A 20,970-nucleotide genomic window follows, 5' to 3' on the forward strand; every position below is an offset into this window, starting at 1 on the left:
ATACAAATAAACTTCATATCCAATTAGATTTGGAAATAGAGAAATTAAGAGTGTGGCTATTAGCCTTACATAAGATTTTGCTATATACATTTTTAAAAGTTTTAACTTCTGTAGCACATTTAAACTATAATATGATTAATTAAAATTACAACTTGGGTGGAGCAGTCAGTTGAAAAAATTGCCATTGTTTATCCTGTTTTATCCTTTCTCATTGTGCTACTTTTTTCTTCATAATGCTTTACCACAGAAGGTAATTGGTTATTAGTTAGTGGACATAAATAGTCCCCAGTTTAAGTTTCATGAGATTTTGCCTGCTGTGCTCATCAGTTTGCCTCAATATGGCAAACACAGTAATCAATATGTATTCTCTTTGAACAAATATATGTGTTGCAGGTACACATGTATATATGTACCCGAGTGATTATTTCTTCAACACACATTGTTAGTATGAATATAGACACTTCAGTCCACTTATTTTAAGAAGCTGTATTACTTAACTTTTTGCCCCAGTTTTCTGTTTCTTTTTTCTCCAGCTTTTCTCGGTTACAAAGTTAAGAGTTTCAAAATAGTATTTTTCTGATGCAACTAGTTGCTTATAAGCTGTTGTGGTCATTCAGCAGGTTTCTCGATGCAGAAGTAATCCTGTATTCATTCTTTAGTTGTTAAAAATTCAAATAGAATTGAAGAATGCTTTAATATTTTTGATGCCCTGTCAGAAATTCTGCAACCTCCTTTTTGACTCTAGACCAGATTGTCAGATCCCTTTTAATTTTAATTCAACTAGTTAATTTTAATATGCCCCAGGGACTGATGCACCTTCCTTCTTCTTGTCCACAGCAGATTTTTTTCTTTTGTGCTCCTGTTAGATCCAGGTAGCCAGCTAAAATGCTGCTCTCCTGTCTCTTTGCAGTTTGTAAGCACTGGTGCTGTTTGCAAGGATTTGGTTAAAATGAATGTTTATTTGTGAGGAGCACAGAGTTGCTACCATCACTTTGACACTCTGTAGTGTCACAGAAGTGTTGCTGTGTTAATAGATGTGCTTATTCTTATTTTCTAAGCTCTTAATATTACTAAATTAAGCCAGACATCCTTTACTTTTCTATCTTCCTCAGCCTTTATACCACAGTTTGCTAATAACTCGTTTGTTTGTTTGTTTGTTTGTTTTAATGCAGAGGAATGGTTCACACTCTCTTTTGGAAAAAAAATTTTCCTCTAGCATATCCATTTTACTTTCTGCTTTTTTTGGTTGGAAAAAGAAATGAATAATAATAGGTGGTTTTGATAAGGAAAGGACAAAATTAGGGTTTGTCTCATTACAGCTGGATTCATTTATCCTACCCATCCTTCATGTTGTGGATTTCTAGTTCTTGGCATCCTGAATCTGTCACCTACCACAGTTTAACTGTTAGGATGGTGTTGGTTCTCATGTGTGTTCTTTTTTTAAAAACTTACAATAGCTAGTGGACAGAACTCTGTCCTGTTTCCATCAAGGTGAGAAAAACAGTTCTGAGATCAGGATTTGAAGATATAGAAGAGCACGTGCATATTCATATTTTGTTCAATCTGACTATCTAGATTTAGCATTCATTAGGATCCTCTGAAGTAGTGTGGAACAATTTACCTCTTCTTAGTAATTTTTTCAGAGATTTGTTTCCTGTTTTGCCCAGTCATGTCCTGGATTACAACTTTAGTTTGTTAATTAAGCATTGTGAGAAAGGTATCCATGCTGGTAAAGCAGATTTGATTGATCTCACACAGTAAAATTGATCTCACATAGTAGCCTTACCTTTTAGTAGTAGTAGTTTGTACAAGAAAATGAAATGCCTGACATTTTACCCTCAGGTCAAAAGCACATCCTCTTGAGAGCCTGATCTTATTTTAATGGAAATAAAATACCTGTAATCTGACTAAACTAACTTAAATGTCTTCAGATATGTTTAAATAGAGCACTTATTTCAATAAAGATATACTTTTATTCTTGTAGTTTGCAGATTTTCTTTTGCAAGTGACCTTCCTGAAATCCTGCTAGAGATTCTGGGACTCAGGAGTTCCTACTATACTGTCCTCTTCATGTGGTGATCTAATAATTCAAAGATTGCTAATTAAACACTTTACTGAGATACTCATTTTCCTATTGTATCCCTTTTCCTTATGGTCAAAATATGTGCTTATTTACAACAAATATATATTCTATTGTCAGCCTATTATTGGCTCTGCTTTTTTTCACTGTATTAGTGTTTCTTTCCTCTTGGGAATTGAGGTGGGTGGGGTGGGATAGGACTGTTTACCAGGCATTTTGGGCTTACGACAAAGGCAATTCACTGGGTGATTTGCGCTTTACATGAAAAGGAAGTAAAGTTCTAACTATAGTCACATGGAGACTGTCTTGCTTTCTGGAATCTAGATGTTTCAGGCTCATCTTATGGTTTTGATAGTTTTTTTTAAATGGTGTTTTGACCAATGTACCAGAACAATAAATTTCACCCGAATGAAAGCACAGTTTCAAGGCTTTCTTTCCCAGATAGTGGAAATACTACATAGAATTTCAAGGACTTCCCTTCTTTCTTGCTGACATAGTGTTTCTTGTGATGTTGGAACACCTGGCAATATTATCAGACCAGGCTCAGGACCACTGAGTTAGCATGTAGGACATGTCTCCTTCCTCCTCCTTGCCTCGGTCTACTATTTATTCTACCTAAGCAGTAAAAGGCATTTCCTGGCAACCAGCATACTAGACGCTGGCCAGTAACAGCAATGCAGTCTCAGAGTTCTTCCTATGCTGTCTCCTGTGTCAGCAGGACTGCTGGTAGCTCACTGGGAAGTAAAAGTCACAGTGACATAAGTGAGCCCAAGATGAGCTGTCATTGCCCGCTGTTCCCCTGGTTACAAGTTTTACAGGAACCCTTAGAGTTTAGGACAAAGTAAAAAGTTCATGGCTGAGGAAAGGAATGGGCATGCTCCAGAAAGAGCCTGCACTGGCATCCTTTGTCTTGAGGGTTTTTTGTTTCTCTTCTGTGGGCAAGAATCTTAGGGGAGGGTTTAAGCAGAATATTCATCAGTTTAGGTGTGTGTCTTTTTTAATTTTAATTCTTTTTTAAATTGTTGTAGTGTTTTTTTAATATGCTGACGCATCAAAGTGACCATATAGAGGAGTTTGGGATTATTCTCTGGTTAGCTGCACTGCTTTCTTTACTTTTAACTTGGGTCTCTCTGGTTCTAATTGGGTTTTTGTTGTTCCTCTGACATCAGTCCTTGGTTTCGGCTGGCACAAATGGCATTGATTGGGTCTCTGTTCTCTATTTCCCCAACCAGGGTGATTTAAGCTATTTATTCTCTGGTTAGGGAGGAGAGGTTCTCCCTAACCAGAGAATTTGTTCTCAAGTGTCCTTGATTAGGGGAGATAAGGTCTTACAATTCACCAGCTGTCTTTAAATAGTTTAAATTATTTGGCTGTGTTAAATTATTGTCTCAATTTTCCCATTCCACTTGCCCAGGAATTTTCCTAGCTTCTCACTGTCCTGCCTGAGGATGTTGTAGTCTGTATATCAATGAACATATGAATGCTTAAAAAAAGACTATGCTGATTTCCAATTTAATACAATTATTAGAAAAGTTGATGTGGAAACATAAAATAGCCATTGGTGGGTCTGCTTGTCTTAAAATTTGATATAGAAAATGTTTGGAGTGCAGTCTTATTTTTTAATAGATTTTCCAGCACTTTTAATCCATTATTATATTGCTTTCTGGCATCCATTGTGTATGATGGAAAGTCAGTTGTTAATAAGTATTGTTTTCTTTATGTCACGGTGGTGTAAATTATAGTCCACAGGCCTGATCTAGCCTACTGCCTGTTTTTATGTAGTCTGTGCACTAAGAATAGTTTTTACATCTTTAAGTGGTTGGGGAAAATACCTAGGAGTAAAATTGCAGGGTTTCATTCAACTTCAGTATACACTGCCAAAAAGTTTTCCAGAGTGCTTGAACCAATTTATCCTCCAAATAATCAGGCTTCACATCTTCACAAGCAATTAGTATTTCATTTTAGCCATTCTGATGAGTACAGTATGGTCTTAATTTGCATCTTCCTCATGATCAGTGAAGTTAACCCCTTTTACATATATTTATTGGCCATATGGTTATCTTTGTGAAGTGTCAGTTCAAGTGTTTCATCCATTTTAAATAAATGGGTCTGTTCTTTTCTCATTTGTAGGAATTCTTCATATATTCTGGATTCAAGTTCTTTTTTGGCATTTATGAATGTGTATTTTGTGCTTTTACACACAAACATCTATTGCTAATGTCTTTTCTCCCTCCTTGGCTTGCATTTTATTCTTTTTAATAGTGTCTTTTGATAAATTTATAATTTTTATGTAATTCTGTTTATTAATTTTTTTCTTTTGGTCGTTTGTTTTTCTTAAAATTTGTTTGAGAAACTTTCTTGTTCACCAAAATTTTATTGATTTATTTTTAACACAGAAAAAATTCATCTAGAAAAAAGATTCCATCCTGGAATTTCTTTTTCTTTTTAAAATCGGCTATCTGTAGTGTCTAGTTCAAGAGTACTAAGCTTATTTTCTATATCTTGGAACATGGAAAGCACAGTTATTTTAAAGTCTGTGTTGAATAATTCCAAAATGTTAAGTCTTTGATAGTCTGTTTCTGTTTGTATTTTTGCTTGTTTGTGACTATTTTTTGTGTATGGTGTCTTACTTCCTTTTGTATCTAATTACCTTTGATTATGTACTGCTTATTATGTATATTTGAAAAAATGTGTATGTATGTTTGATTTGCAGCCTAGATGATAGCTTTCCCAGCAGTGATTTTAGATTTTTTCTGTTAGACGTGTGGAGGTGCTACCAGTCTGGAATCATTATAATCCAAATTTAAGGCTTAATGTTTCCTGAACTACTTAGGTGACATAAAACTGAGCTGCAGGCCCATACCTGGGTTAATAAAAACCTTTGTGGTACCTGCTTAAAATTGTTGGTGGTTGAAGGGGTAGTAAATTTAACGATTTTTTGTTGTTGTTGTTGCAAATGCTTTTGGAGCAAAAGTAACTGAATGGAGTACCTTTTTAAAAAAGATTGTATTTATTTATTTTTTTATTGAGAGGGGAAGGAAGGGAGAAAGAGAAGGAGAAAAACATCACCGTGTGGTTGCGTCTCATGTGCCCCCAGCTGGGGACCTGGCTGGCAACACAGGTATGTGCCCTGATTGGGAATCAAACCTGTGTTTTCTTGGTTCTCAGGCCAGCACTCAATCCACTGAGCCACACCAGTCAGGGCTAGAGTACCTTTTTAGATTCTTGTCTTATGTAGATTTCTGCCTCACTATCTTGTTACCTTTCCATATATTTAGGATACTTTTCATATTTTATTGAAACTTAAAAATTGTTCATTGCGTGGTTCCATCTTACTTACCATTAACAGAAGTAGAAATCTGTCCCTTTAATTTGCTTTTGAATTTGTCTTGATATTTGTTTGCCTTTTGTAGGTTCTACATGAAACATTTCCTCAACACACATTCCTTATGAATGGTCTCATTCAAGGTGTAAAGGTAAGAATGATTTTTGTGTGGTTCATTGTGAAGGAAGCCAAGAATTTTAGTTTAACTCTGGAGGTTTAAATGGGGTTTGGGAAAACAATTACTATTTGCTTGAGAGACCTAAATATAAATTTTTAGCTGGATTATCAACATCTAAATAAAATATAATTCAAGTCCGTAAGGCATAAAGTGATTTACTTGTAAAACAAGTACTTTTTAAAAAATTAACATGTGCAATGCAGCTTATGAAGTGTTTAATTCTTTGAACTTTTTATTTCTCTGCCTATCAATAAAATAACATGGGCAAAAGTATCAAGATTTAGTTGGGTATATAGTCTTTTGACAAGGCTGGTATTCTAACCACAATTTTTGAGTTCTCAACCTCTTAACTTAATTAGCCTTAATTTATTGTTTAAATTTTAATGTGATATTTATCAGAAAAGCTTATAAATATGTAACTTTTTAATTTAAATGAAATGTTAAAATATAATGTTATTGTCCAGTTTTACTTTATAGTAAAGTATACAGGAATAACATTTAATTTGCCCTTCCCAGCTTTGGGATATATAAATCTGCATAATTATACTTTCTGCTGAACAGAACACTTAAAGTTATGCCCTAATAATTTGCTGAATTCAGCCATAGGAATTTGCTGAATTCACAGCTTTGAGCAGCATTAATTGTAATGAATACTATTTATTATTTGCCTATTTTGAAAAATAATTTGAGAATGTTTATGACAACATAAGTAAAACAAGGCAATTTAAATAAAAGTAGAAACAAGAAGTTTTTAATACTCATTGAAAACAAGAGTTATATTATCAAGAATCTGGTATTAGTTATTTAAGCACCAGGGTAGATAAAAAGAACAAACTAAATATATGAGAGAGAGCATTGATCAAAATGATAAGGTAGGTTTGTCCTTACAGTAGATTCTTGGTGGAGTTATTTCGTAGATCTTTGGTCCTGTGGACTAGTTAATAAAATGTGTTTTAGTCTCATTCTGCAAAATAAAACCAACCATGTTACACTCTAAAGCTGAATGCCGTACTTCCACTTAGAGACATCCATGATGTTTAACAAAGAAAAAAAATAATAAAACAGAAGGTTTTAGTTTGATTCAAGGTCTTAGACAGACTTATTCAGCTTCAATAACTGTTAAACTTCAACTTACTAAATTTATGTACTTTAATAATTGTTTATTATTTTAGAGGTGGGGGTATACTGATAGAACCCTATACCAAAGCATAGATCTATTAAGATATCTTAATATGCATGTGAGCACAGTGGAATAAATGTGGCTTCAGATTGCATTAGCTTTTAAAACTCTGCTCTGCACCTGTGTTATTCTTGGTCATATAATTTAACCTCCCTAACCTCAGTTTCATTATTCATGAAATGAGAAGGAAGGATTAAAGATCTTTCTCATAGGGTGATTATGATAATTAAATGAGTTTGTGTATACAAAGTTATTAGCAAAACATCTTCATGTGCTAAATACTCAATAAATGTTGCAAAGAAAAAAATTAAAAACCAAAAACTATTAGAAAGAAATCTGGTGACCATCAGTTATTTCAGGAAACAACTGGTTTATTTTAGAACAAGAATTTAGAAAGAAAAAGATTGAGCTATTTACATAAATATGTTATCGTTGGTAAGTCAAAACCATTATGATCAAAATTAAAAGAAAATGACAAAAATTTTGCAGTATATTCTATAGAAGGAAGAATACATAATCAAGTTCTCAGAGTACACCCATAGGAAAATGACTATATCCCAGAAAGGCAAAGAAGGATGTAAGCTGGTGAGTCTATAGAGGATAGCAGCATAAAAAAAAGCTTATCACAAGTAAGCAGTGAATCTTAAAATAAGTAAGGTAATCTTTTCACAAACATATTGGTTAAAGAGTTTAAACTGAAGAACTAGTTCATTGTATGCAAGTTGGGCCCCTATGCATTGTCAGTGAGAAGATAAAGTGCTATGGCATTTCCAAAAGGTAGTATTTTAATATCCTTAAAAATATTCACATATTTTAACAAAGTAATTTTATTTCTAGAGAATTGTTCTAATCAAATAGAGTTATTCAGATAGTCCAGTAAAGAGCTATTATAACAGTATACTTGGAAATAATTAAATACCTTAAAATTAAAAGAATAAATATGTTGTTGTATAGCCATATGATGTAATTAATACAGGCATAATGAACACATTTTTCGAAGAACATCATACTACAAAATGATATAAAACTATACAGTATGGTTTCAGTTTTATTCAGTCCCAAAATACATGTATATAAGTGAGGATGGGGGTTGGGGGAAGGATTAAAAAGGAAGCACCTGAAGTTTGAAAGTGTATGAATTTATGGACGAGTTTTAGTTTCTGATTTTATATCTGTTGTTAATCTTTGTAATTTTTTTACACTTAACTTTTACTTTGTAAGTTCACAATTATACTGCATGAAAGAGAAGGTTTAGATTTTGGGTGAGCACCAAGAAAGGACATGAGTAGAAACAGTTCTCCAGTTTTAGTTTTGGGTGTTTTGTTTTGTTCTGTTTTTTTGGTAGTTGCTTCATTGAGATATAATTCACATACCATGCAAGTCACCCATTTATGCAGTCATCAGTACACAATCAATTTATTACCCCCCAAAGTAATCCTGTACCCATTAGCAGTCACTCCTCATTTCTCCCTTACCTCTTTACCTTTAGGCAAGCACAAATCTACTTTCTTCTCTATAAATTTGCTTGTTCTGGACAGTTCATATAAATGGAATCATATTGGGTAATGGTCTTTTGTGACTGACTTCCTTCACTTAACATAAAATTTTCAAGGTTTACCTGTGTTGTAGCACATAATTAGTTCTTCATTCTTTTTATAGCTACTATTCCATTGTATGGATATACCACAGTTTATCCATTCATCAGTTGATGGACATTTGGGTTGTTTCCACTTTTTGGCTGCTATGAACATTTGTGTGCAGGGTTTCAGGTAGACATGTTTTTACTTCATCCTTGGTGTACACCTAGAACTACAATTGCTGGGTCATGTGGTAACTTGATTTTTTTAAAAATATATTGTATTGATTATGCTATTACTGTTGTCCCATTACCCCCCCTTCATTCCCCTCCACCCTGCACACCCTCTCTCACCCACATTCCCCCCCTTTAGTTCATGTCCATGTGTCATAAGTTCTTTAGCTTCTACATTTCCCATACTATTCTTGCCCTCCCCCTGTCTATTTTCTACCTACCATCTATACTACTTAATCTCCATACCTTTTCCCCCCTCTCCTCCTCCCACTCCCCTGTTACTAACCCTCCATGTGATCTCCATTTCTGTGGTTCTGTTCCTGCTCTAGTTGTTTGCTTAGTTTGTGTTTGTTTTTGTTTTAGGTGTGGTTGTTAATAATTGTGAGTTTGCTGTCATTTTACTGTACATGTTTTTTATCTTCTTTTTCTTAGATAAGTCCCTTTAACATTTCCTATAATAAGGGCTTGGTGATGATGAACTCCTCTAACTTGACCTTATCTGAGAAGCACTTTATCTGCCTTTCCATTCTAAATGAAAGCTTTGCTGGATAGAGCAATCTTGGATGTAGGTCCTTGCCTTTCATGACTTGGAATACTTCTTTCCAGCCCCTTCTTGCCTGCAAGGTCTCTTTTGAGATATCAGATGACAGCCTGATGGGAACTCCTTTGTAGTTTACTGTCTTATCTCTTGCTGCTTCTAGGATTCTCTCCTTCATTTTTACCTTGGCTAATGTAATTATCGTGTGCCTTGGTGTGTTCCTTCTTGGGTCCAGCTTCTTTGGGACTCTCTGAGCTTCCTTTACTTCCTTTGCCAGAATGGGGAAGTTCTCCTTTATTATTTGTTCAAATAAGTTTTCCATTTGTTGTTCTTCCTTTTCTCCTTCTGGTACCCCTATAATTCCGCTGTTGGAACTTTTAAAGATGTCCTGGAGGTTCCTAAGCCTCTCCTCATTTTTTTCAATTCTTATTTCTTCATTCTTTTGTGATTGTATGTTTTTTTCTTCCTTCTGGTCCACTCTACTGTTTTGAATCCCAGTTTCCTTCTTATCACCATTGGTTCCCTGTGCATTTTTCTTCATTTCACTTATTGTAGCCTTCATTTTTTCATCTAATTTGCCACCAAAATCAACCAATTCTGTGAGTTTTCTGATCAACAGTGCTTTGAACTGTGCATCTGATAGGTTGGCTTCTCTCGGTCACTTAAAAGAATTGCTTGTGGGGCTTTCATTTGTTCTTCTGTTTGAACCATTTTTCCCCCCTTTGGTCTGGTCACGCCTGTTATGTATGAGGGGCAGAGCCTTAGCTGTTCACCAGGGTGGGGCACCCCCGTCGCTGGGTTGTGATTGTATGTGGGGGCAGGGTCCGAGATGGAACAATGGTGCTTGCTCTGCTCTCCATTGGACCTCAGTCCCTTCTGCCACTTCCCCTAAGCAAACTGGGCCCCTCTGGTGCCAGTTCTCGTGTGAGTAGGCTTGTGCGCCCCGTGGGACTTTCCAGTGACCTCTCCTGTGAGGCTGGGAGTCTCTCCCTGTGCCTTAACCCCCACAGGTGTTTTCAGTCAGTGCCCCAAGGCTCTATTTTCCAGCTCTAGGATCCTGAGTTGCACGCAGTGCCTTGCTTCACAATTGCTGCCTCGCTGGGTCTGCCGGTTGCCACCCCTCCGCCGGGATCTGCCAGCTGCTGCTTGCGCGCCCAGTCCCAACACTCTGTGCTCTCCACGCCGTGACCCACACCTGGCTGCCGGACTCCATCCCTTCTACCAGTCTGGATGAATGTGTCTATTTTAACTCCTTGGTCGTCCGACTTCCATACAGTTCAGTTTTCTGTCAGTTCTGGTTGTTATTCTGTTTCTAAATTGTTGTTGTCCCTATCTTGATTGTGCAAGGAGGCACAGTGTGTCTACCTATGCCTCCTTCTTGGCCAGAAGTCTCTTAACTTGATTTTTGATAATGCTTTCAAATTAGCTTATTTCTTAACCCTGTTTCTAACTAGCAGTATACGTGCCTCGCAATATCTCCTAGACTACTGAAAGATAGGTGGCTCAAGTCTTGAACAATAATTTCTTTTATCTTGATATTTGTGTGCTTGTGCATGCGTGCGCTCTCTCTCTTTCTCTTTCTCAATAATATTGTCACATTTAACAATTTTGATTCTCCAATAAATCCATCAGCAAATTCTGTGGTGCTACCTTCCAAATTGGTCTGTAATCAAAACTGTACCTGGTTCCTTCTCAGTAAGGAATCTGCAACCAATCCCAACTTTTCCCCTGGCGGCCTCCCCATTTTCTTCTCCACACCCTTGCTGATGTTGCCGCAGCCACAACCTCCTCAGTCTGAGGGCTTTGTAACAACTGTTTTGCTGCTTGGATTGCTTTCTCTGCCATACTGGCAAGACTCATTAACTTTCAGTTCCTCACAGAGATGTCAATTTCAGTAAAGCTTTCACTGATTAGCTGCCATCTTAAATAGCATGTCATCTTCTCATTAGTCTTAGTCCCCCTTCTCTGCTTTTATTTTTTCTCATGTTTTGTTATTCTTTTTTTTTTTCATTGAATTTATTGGGGTGACATTGGTTAATAAAACCATATAGGTTTCAAGTGTACAACTCAGTAAAACATCATCTGCATGCTGCGTTGTACACTCATAGACCAAAGTAAAGTCTCTTTCTGCATCCACTTACCTCCTTTTTGCCCACTTTCACCTATCCCCACTTTTGCCTCAGGCTGTCACTATACTGTTGTCCATGTCTATGTGTTCTGCTTACTCCATCCAAACAGCCTCCATTCCTCTCCCATCTGACACCTGTCAGTCTGTTTAATATAAGTATCTATACTTCTGTTTCTATTTTATTTGTTAAATTATTTTATTACATTTCACACATGAGTGAAATCATATGGTATTTAACTTTCTCTGACTGGCTTATTTCACTTACCATAATAATCTCAGGTCCATCCATCCTGTTGAAAAAGGTAAGAGTTCCTTCTTTTTTTATGACCAAGTAGTATTCCATGGTGCAAATGTTCCACAGCTTTTTTATGCATTGATCTACTGATGGGCACCAAGATTGTTTCTGGATCTTGGCTATTGTAAATAATGCTACAATGAACACAGTGGTGCATATATTCTTTCAAATTAGTGTTTTAGGTTTCTTCACATACATTCCCAGCAGTGGGATTGCTGTGTCAAAAGACAGTTCCGTTTTTAATTTTTTTAGGAAATTCCATACTTTTTCCACGGTGGCTACTATACCAGTCTACATTCCCACCAACAGTGCACTAGGGTTCCCTTTTTTCCACAACTTCACCAGTACTTATTGTTTGTTGATTTATTGATGATAGCCTTTCCAACAAGTATGAGGATATATCTCATTGTGGTATTAATTTGTATCTCTGATTCATGACATTGAGCATCTTCTCATATCTATTGGCCATCTGAATGTCCATTTGTCTATTCAGCCCCTTTGACCATTTTTAAATTGGGTTGTTTGTTGTGGTGTTGGGTTTGTTAAGTTCATTGTATATTTTGGAAATTAACCCCATATCAGAGGTGTCATTGGTGAATATATTCTCCCATTCGGTGGGTTGCCTTTTTGTTTTGTTGATGGTTTCTTTTGCTATGCTTTTTAGTTTGATATAGTCCCATTTGTTTATTTTTTCCTTTGTTTCCCTTGCCTGATGAGATATAGAAGCAAAAATATCACTACTAGAGGTGTCTGAGATTTTACTGCATAGTCTTCTAGGATTTTTATGGTTTCACAACTTATATTTAAATCTTTTATCTATTTTGAGTTTATTCTTGCGTATGGCATAAATTGGTTTCATTTTTTGGCATGCACCTGTTCAATATTTCCGTGACCATTTATTGAAGAGGATGTCTTTATTCCAGTGTATATTCTTGATTCCTTTGTCATGTATTAATTGACTATAAATGTGTGAGTTTATTTCTGAGCTCTCTGTTCTGTTCCATTGATCTATATACCTGTTCTTACTGCCAGTACCAGGCCTTATAGAGTGATGTCTGGTGGTGTGATATCAGGTATTGTGGTACCTCCCACTTTATTCTTCTTTCTCAAGATTGCTGAAGCTATTTGTTGTGGGGTTTTTTCAAGATTTTATTTTTTTATGTTTATAGAGAGGGGAAGGGAGGGAGACCGGGAGAGAAACATCAATATGTGGTTGCCTCTTTCACACCCCCAACTGAGGACCTGGCCTGCAACCCAAGAGTGTGCCCTGACTGAGAATCGAACCTGTGACTCTATGGTTCACAGGCTACTGGTGGCTTATTGTGTGGTGGCTCAACCCACTGAGCCATACCAGCCAGGGCATGTTTTTTTTTTTTTTTTAATTAAATATTTTACTGTCATTCTATTACAATTGTCCCAATTTTTTCCTTTTTGCTCCCCTCCACAAACCCACTATTCAGGGGTTTGTTTGTTTGTTTTTGGGGTGGGGTTGTTTTGTTTTGTTTTTTTGTTTTGGTTCCATATAGATTTTTGGAATAATTGTTTTAGATCTGAGAAATATGCCATTAGTATGTTAATAGGAATTGTGTGGAATCTATAGATTGCTTTGGATAATGTGGACATTTAAATGGTGTTAATTATTCCTATCCATGAACCTGGTATATCCTTCCACTTACTTGTATCTCCTTCAGTCTCTTTATTCAGTATCCAATAATTTTCTGAGTATAGGTTTTTTACCTCTTTTGTTAAATATATTTGTAGGTACCTTTTGGGGTTTTTTTTGCTGCAATGAGAATGTTTTCTTAATTTCTCTTTCTTATAGTTCATTATTGGTGTATAAAATGCCATTGTTTTTTAATATTAATTTTGTATCCTGCCACTTTATTGAATTTACCCATTCTAGTAGTTTTTGATGGAATCTCTAGGGCAAGGGTGACAGACTCATTTTCACCGGGGGCCACATCAACCTCCCAGTTGCCTTCAAAGGGCTGAATGTAATTTTAGGACTGTGTAAATGTAACAAGGGGAAAGGAGCTTGGTGCTGCCACCAGGTAGAATCAAGGTGATAAACTGGATAAAACAGTGTGGAGGGCCGGATTCTGCCCACAGTTCTTGTGTTTGCCACCTGTGCTCTAGGGTTTTCTATGTACAGTAACATGTCAGCTGCAAATAATAACAGTTACTTCCTCTTTTCCAATTTGGATCTTTTATTTCTTTTTCTTGTCTGATTGCTGTGGCTATGACTTCCAATACTATGTTGAGTAAGTGTGATGAAAGCAGACATTGCTGTCTTAGGGAAAATGCTTTTTAGTTTTTGTCCATTGAGTATGATATTAGCTATGGACTTGTCTGTCATATACAGCCTTTATTATGTTCAGGTATGATCCCTCTATTCCCACTGTGCTGATAGTTTTTATCATAAATGGGTGCTGGATATGATCAAATGCTCTTTCAGTTACTGTGATCTTGTGATTTTGACCCTTCATTTTGTTTATGTGATGTGTCACATTTATTGATTTGCAAATATTGTTTAACCTTACATCCCCAGAATAAATATCATTTGATGCTGTATGATCTTTTTAATGTATTGCTGTAACCAAAAGCAGGTCTGACTGCCTGCCACTATAAAAGCAAATACTCAAGAGGTGGGTGCTAATGTAGAGGAAAGTTGTTTATTTTCAGATGGCAACAACCTGGAAGATGGGAGACTCACATCTCAAAGCCCATCTCCTGGGAAGATGGGGGACCCATGTCTCAAAGCCCATCTCTCCTTGGGTACATGGGAGACTCATGTATCAAATACCATCTGCACCTGTCAGTGAAGGCAGAGGTTTTTATAAGGAGGAAGAGAGGAACAGAACAAAGAGATTAAGGGAGAGGGTTGAAAAGTTCTATATGTACAGATTAGCACAGTCCATTCCAATAAGGCAAGTCCAGTGTGCATCATTCTGATTTGTTGTTATGGATTCACATCATCCTGGCTCCACAGTTGAATGTCAGCAAATCTCCTGGAACTGAGATGTTTGAAGGTCAGATTCTATATCTTTTGAAACTAGTTCCCATGATTCTTATAGAAACATGCTGTTCATTTACAAGTCACATCTTAGTCAGAGTCAGCAATTTTAAAAAAATGTCAAAGGAGTGGTGGGGTGGGTTATAATTTCCCACACTTACAATTTTCCACTGTTAGATTGCTGGATCCAGTTTGCTAATATTTTGTTGAGGATTTTAGTATCTTTGTTCATCTGGGATATTGGCCTGTAATTTTCTTCTTTGTAGTGTCTTTACAGGTTTTAGAATTGGGATAATGCTGGCCTTATAAAATGAACTTGGAAATCTTCCCTCTTGGAATTTTTGAAGTAGTTTGAGGAGGATCAATGTTAGTTTTTTTTTTGAAGGTTTGGTAAAATTTGTCTATGAAGCTGTCTAGTCCAAGATGTTTGTTTGCTGGGAGTTTTATGATTACTGCTTCAACTTCATTAGTTGTAATTGTTCTATTCAGATTTTCTGTTTTTTTTTTTTCTGATTTAGCACATGGTATGTTTATAGAAATTTATTAATTTCACCCAGGTTTCCAATTTGTTGATATATAGTTGTTTATAATATTTTCTTGCACTCCTTTGTATTTCTGTGTTACTTCTCTTTCAAATCTTTTATTTATTTGGGCCCTCTTTTTTTCCCCCCTTCATGAGTTTCATTAAAGATTTGTCAATCTTTTCAACGAACCAGCTGTTGGTTTCATTGATCTTTGGGGTTGTTTATTACAGTCTCTGTGTTTTCTGCTCATATCATTATTATTTCCTTGCTTCTACTGACTTAGGGCTTTGTTGGCTTATTTTTTTTCCTTGTTCTTTGAGGTGTAGGATTAGATTGTTTGAGATTTTTCTTCTTTCGTTAGGCCTATAATGCTATGAACTTCTTTCTGAGGACTGAGGACTGCTTTCATTGTGTCCCATAGATTTTGGGTTGTTGTGCATTCATTTTCATTTGTCATCAGGTAGCTTTTGATCTCTGCCTTGATCTCATCGTTAACCCATTCATTGATTAATAACATGTTATTTTGTGTCCGTGTGTTTGAGTTTTTCATTTTTTTGTCTTGTGACTGATTTCTCATTTCAGAGCATTATGGTCAGAGAAGATGCTTGATATGATTTCTATCTTAAACTTACTGAGATTTTTTTTATGTGTCCTAACATGTAGTCTGTCCTAGAGAATAAATATGCCATGTGCTCATGAAAAGAATGTATATTCTGCAGCTCTGGGGTGAAATACTCTGAAGATATAAATTAAAATTATCTGATCTAGTGTGTCATTTACCACTACTGTTTCCTTGTTAATTTTCTGTCTGGAAGGTCTGCCCATCGATGTCCATGGGACAGTTAAATCTTCTACAATGACTGTATGACTGTCGATCCCTCTCTTTATGTCCATTAGGATTTGCTCTATATATTTAGGTGTTTGTATGTTGGGTGCATAATGTCTACAAGACTTATATCCTCTGGTTGGATTGCTCCTTTTATCATTATGTAGTGTCCTTTTTTGTCACTTACTATAGCCTTGTTTTAAAATCGATTTTTGTCAAATAAGTATTGCTACCCTGATATTTTTTAAAAATATATTTTATTGATTATGCTATTACGGTTGTCCCCAATTTTTCCCTCTTTGCCTTCCTCTACCTGGTACCCCCATTCCCTCTGGCAATCCCCTCTTAGTTCATGTCCATGGGTCATGCATATAAGTCCTTTGCCTACTCCATTTCCTATACTGTTCTTAACATCCCCCTATCTATTCTGCACTTACCAATTTGTACTCTTTAATGCCGGCACCTTTACCCCCATTCTTCCCTTTCCCCCTCCTAATAACCCTCCAAATGATCTCTATATCTATGATTCTGTTTCTGTTTTGCTTGTTTGCTTAGTTTGTTTGTTTGTTTTTTTAGATTCATTTGTTGATAGTTGTGAATTTATTGCAATTTCAGTTTTGATCTTTTTCTTGTGATCTTTTTTTATGCTGTTGAAGTAGCCAGTGAGTTCCTTGATAATCCTAATAACCAGCGTTTTGAACTCTGCACCTGACAGATTGCTTATCTCCATTTTCATTTAGTTTTTTTTTCTGGAGTTTTGTTCTGTTCTTTCATTTCTGCCAGATTTCTTTGTCTCCTGATTTTGGCAGTCTCCCTGTGTTTATTTCTGTGTATTAGGTAGAGCTGCTTTGACTCACTGTCTTAGTAGCTTGGCCTATTATATGAAAGTACACCAGTAAGTTGGATGGGGTGGAGCCCTGGGTAATCACCAGGGCATGGCAACTTGTATAAACCAAGTTGATGAACTGCTCTGTAGCTCTGTTGGAGGGCTCTGAAAAGGGACAGTACTGCTGCCTGGCCTCTGGTGTTTTTTCCAATAGGAACCTGTCCTCCAGCACTCACCCTGATGCTTTGACACTTTAATTTCTCCCCTTATGCCACTGTTGCCCTTCCAGCTGCTTCCCTAGTACTTGAGCCCAGAGGGAGTGAGTCTGCTTAAGTCCTAAGTTTATTACAGGCTCTTTAAGAAGAGACTCCTGAAAATTCCACAGTTTCTTCTGTTACCCCACCCCAATTGGTTTCTATAGCCAGAAGTTATGGGGACTTATCTTCCTGGCACTGGAACCCTGGGCTGGGTGGTCTGGCATGGAACTGGGACCATCACTCCCATGGTATGGCTCCTGATTTTTATCCACCACATGTGGGTGGGGGACTGCCCATTCCTCATCTCTGAACCTCTCCGTGCTTCTCCACACCTCTGCCCCTCCTACCCATGTGGATGAATGTTACTTCTTTAATCCTTGGGTGTTGGACTTCCAAACAGTTCAATGTTCTGGCATTTTTGGATGATCATTGTTTTGTAGTCTAGTTGAAATTTTTGCTGTGGTTCTACAAGGAGATGAACCATGTTTACCTGTACTTACATCTTGACCAGAAGTCCCCAGCTTTCTTTGCTTGTTTCCGTTTGCATGGAATATTTTTTAATCCTTTCACTTTCATTGTGCGCATCTTTTGTCCTGAGGTGTGTCTCTGGTAGACAGCATACATTTGGATCGTATTTTAATATACTCAGCTACCCTTTGTCTTTTTTTTTTTTTTTGCAGTAGAACATAATGTTTTATTATATCATACAATTGAATACTTATAAGAGTAAGAGAATGAAATGGAGTCATTTAGAATGACAGAATAAGGAGCTTAGTGGACCATCTCCCTGTAAACAATTTAGTGAAAATTGTAAAACAAAAATTTTAAGTCTCTGAAAATAGTCTTAATACATACAGCAAATGAGAAAACATTCATTCAAGAAAAATGACTAAATTTCGACAAGAATCCAGCAACATATAAAAAGGATCATATACCATTGCCAAATGAATTTCATCCCAAGAATGTAAGGTTGGCTTAATATAATAATATAATATATATTAATATATTATACCACAATTAATATAATATACCACATTAATACAGGGAAGAAACCATAGATGCATTTGAGAAAATCCAAACAAGGAATATAAAGGAACTTCTCTAACCTAATAAGGATCCTAAGGATAATATATGAAAACCTCACAACTAATTTATTTCAAGGTGAAAAACAGAATGCTTTCCCTTAAGATCTGCTACAAGACAAGGGAGTCCATCTGCATCACTTTTTAAAAATTCTCACCTGAGGATATATTTATTGATTTTATTTTATTTATTTATTTATTCTTAATTGTTGTTCAAGTACACTTATCTCCATTTTTCCACCACCACTCCCCTACCACCACAGCCATCCCTACCTCCCACCATCAGTCCTACCCTCTTTGGCTTTGTCCATGTGCCTTTTATACATATTCCTTGACAACCCTTCCCCTTTCCCCCCATTATCCCCTCCCACCTCCCTTCTGGTTACTGACAGTTTGTTCTTAATTTCAATTTCTCTAATTATGTTTTGCTTGCTTATTTGTTTTGTTGATTAGGTTCCACTTAGAAGTGAGATCATGTGGCATTTGTCTTTCACTGTCTGGCTTGTTTCACTTAGCATAATGCTCTCCAGATTCATCCATGCTCTTGCAAAGGGCAGGACCTCATTCTTTCTTTCTGCTGTGTAATATTCCATTGTGTAAATGTACCATAGATTTTCGATCCACTCATTTACCAATGGGCACTGAGGTTGCTTCCAGCACTTGGCTATTGTTAATTGTGCTGCTATTAACATTGGTGTTTCAGGATTCTTAGGGTATAGTCCCAGCAGTGGAATTTCCAGGTCCAAAGCCAGTTCCATTTTTAGTTTTCTGAGGAAATTGCATACTGTTTTTTACAGTGGCTGCACCAGTCTGCATTCCCACCAACAGTGTGGTAGGGTTTCCTTTTCTATACAACCTCACCAGCAGTTGTTGTTTGTTGCTTTGTTTATGATGGCCATTCTCACTGGTGTGAAGTTGTATCTCATTATGGTTTTAATTTGCATCTCTCTGATGGCTAGTGATCCTGAGCATCCTTTCATATATCTCCGGTATTTGTCTTTACTTTAAAGTTCTTATTGGTAGGTACTTACGTATTGCCATTTTATTCTTTATATTTATGTTCCCTGCCCTCTCCCTCTCTCTGTCTTTTTCTCTCTCTCTCTGTTTCTTTTCTTTCTTCTCAAAGCAGCCCCTTTAATGTTTCTTACAATACTGGTTTGGTGGTAATGAACTCCTTCAGCTATTTTTTTTTCTTTTTGATGGGAAGCTCTTTATTTCACCTTCTCTTTGAAATGGTACACTTGTTGGATAGAGTAGCCTTGGTTTTAGGTCCTTGCTTTTCATCACTTTGAATTTCATGCTTATCTCTTGTGGCCTGAAATGTTTATGTTTAGAAATCAGCTTATAACCAACCCGTAGTAGTTCTCTTGTAGGTAAGTGTTTTTCTCTTGGTGCTTTTAAGATTCTCTCTTTCTCTTTAACCTTTACCATTTTAATCATGATGTGTCCTGGTGTGGGCCCTTTGTGTTCATCTTTATCCGGACTCTCTGAGCTTCGTGAGCTTGTGTGACTTCTTCGTGTTATAGAAGTATTCAGCCATTATTTCTTGGAACCAGTCTGTCTCTTTTCCTCAGTGTCTTCCTTCTGGTATCCCTATGCTGCAGATGCTATTATGCTTTATGTTGTCTCTTAGGTGCTTTGAACTTTCCTCATTATTTTTTTGTTCCTCTGCTTGGGAGCTTACTGTTATCTTGTCCCTTTTTTTTAAAGTATATTTTATCGATTATGCTATTACTGCTGTCTCATTTTTTAATCCCTTTTATCCCCTTCCACCCTGCACTCCCCCTCCTACTATCATTCCTCCCTCTTAGTTCATGTCCATGGGTCGTACATATAAGTTCTTTGGCTCCTACATTTCCTATACTATTCTTAACCTCCCCCTGTCACTTTTGTACTGTAAGGTAAGTGGAGACAATCTGGCTTCCTCACCCAGGTGTCTGGGTAGCTAAGGGAAGCAGTGTTCCCATAGCCTTGGAGGGGCCTGATAACAAGTGTTCTCACAGCCTTGAGACTGTGTTTGATAAACTGTTCCCATAACATGAAGTGGGCTCGCATGAACAGATTTATGTTATGTCACGTAATGTTCTGGCAGTTTTCTGACTTTGTTCCCCTAATTCTCTACCTCTGTCTCTCTGCAGATAACCTTCCATGTGATCTCCATTTCTGTAATTCTGTTCCTGTTCTAGTTGTTTGCTTAGTTTGTTTTTCCTTTTTAAGTTCAGTTGTTGATAGCTGTGAGTTTGTTGTCATTTTACAGTTCATAGTTTTTATCTTCTTTTTCTTAGATAATTACCTTCAACATTTCATATAATAATGGCTTGGTGGTGATGAACTCGTTTAACTTGACCTTATCTGGGAAGTACTTATCTGCCCTTTGATTCTAAGTGATAGCTTTGCTGGATAGAGTAATCTTGGATGTAGGTCCCTTTCCTTTCATGACTTGGAATAATTCTTTCCAGCCCCTTCTTGCTTGAAAGGTTTCTTTTGAAAAATCAGCTGATAGTCTAATGGGAATTTCTTTGTAGATAACTGTCTTCTTTTCTCTTGCTGCTTTTAAGATTCTCTCCTTATCTTTATTTAATTAAAAAAATTAGTTTATTGATTATGCTATTACAGTTGTCCCATTTTCACACACTGTATTTATTCTCCTCTGCCCTGCACCACCCACCCACCCTCCGCACCCTTAGCTCATGTCCATCATACATATAAGTTCTTTCACTTCTAGATTTCCTATACTATTCTTTATCTCCTCTTGTCTATTTTGTACCTACTATTTATGATTCTTATTCTCTGTACCTTTTCCCTCATTCTCCTCCCTGCCCTCCCACTGATACCCCTTGATGTGGTCTCCATTTTTGATATTCTGTTTCTATTCTAGTTCTTTACTTAGTTTGTTTTTTGTTTTTGT

The 20,970-nt window shown here is 36.6% G+C and overlaps 1 protein-coding gene across 1 annotated transcript in view; it reads left to right on the top strand.

Annotated features, from left to right (window-relative positions):
• The window catches only part of MFSD14B (major facilitator superfamily domain containing 14B), a gene marked incomplete at its 5' end in the record, with an annotated part of 129,975 nt that overhangs the window by 39,042 nt on the left and 69,963 nt on the right, over nt 1-20,970 (top strand). Inside the window, one exon of the mRNA XM_045844778.1 lies at nt 5,494-5,556. Coding sequence (XP_045700734.1) covers nt 5,494-5,556 — 63 coding nt within the window. The remainder of the gene's footprint in view (nt 1-5,493; nt 5,557-20,970) is intronic.

The sequence above is a fragment of the Phyllostomus hastatus genome, unplaced genomic scaffold (genome assembly GCF_019186645.2).
Source record: "Phyllostomus hastatus isolate PE091 unplaced genomic scaffold, TTU_PhHast_1.1 phas_contig_41, whole genome shotgun sequence".
Classification (NCBI taxonomy): domain Eukaryota; kingdom Metazoa; phylum Chordata; class Mammalia; order Chiroptera; family Phyllostomidae; genus Phyllostomus; species Phyllostomus hastatus.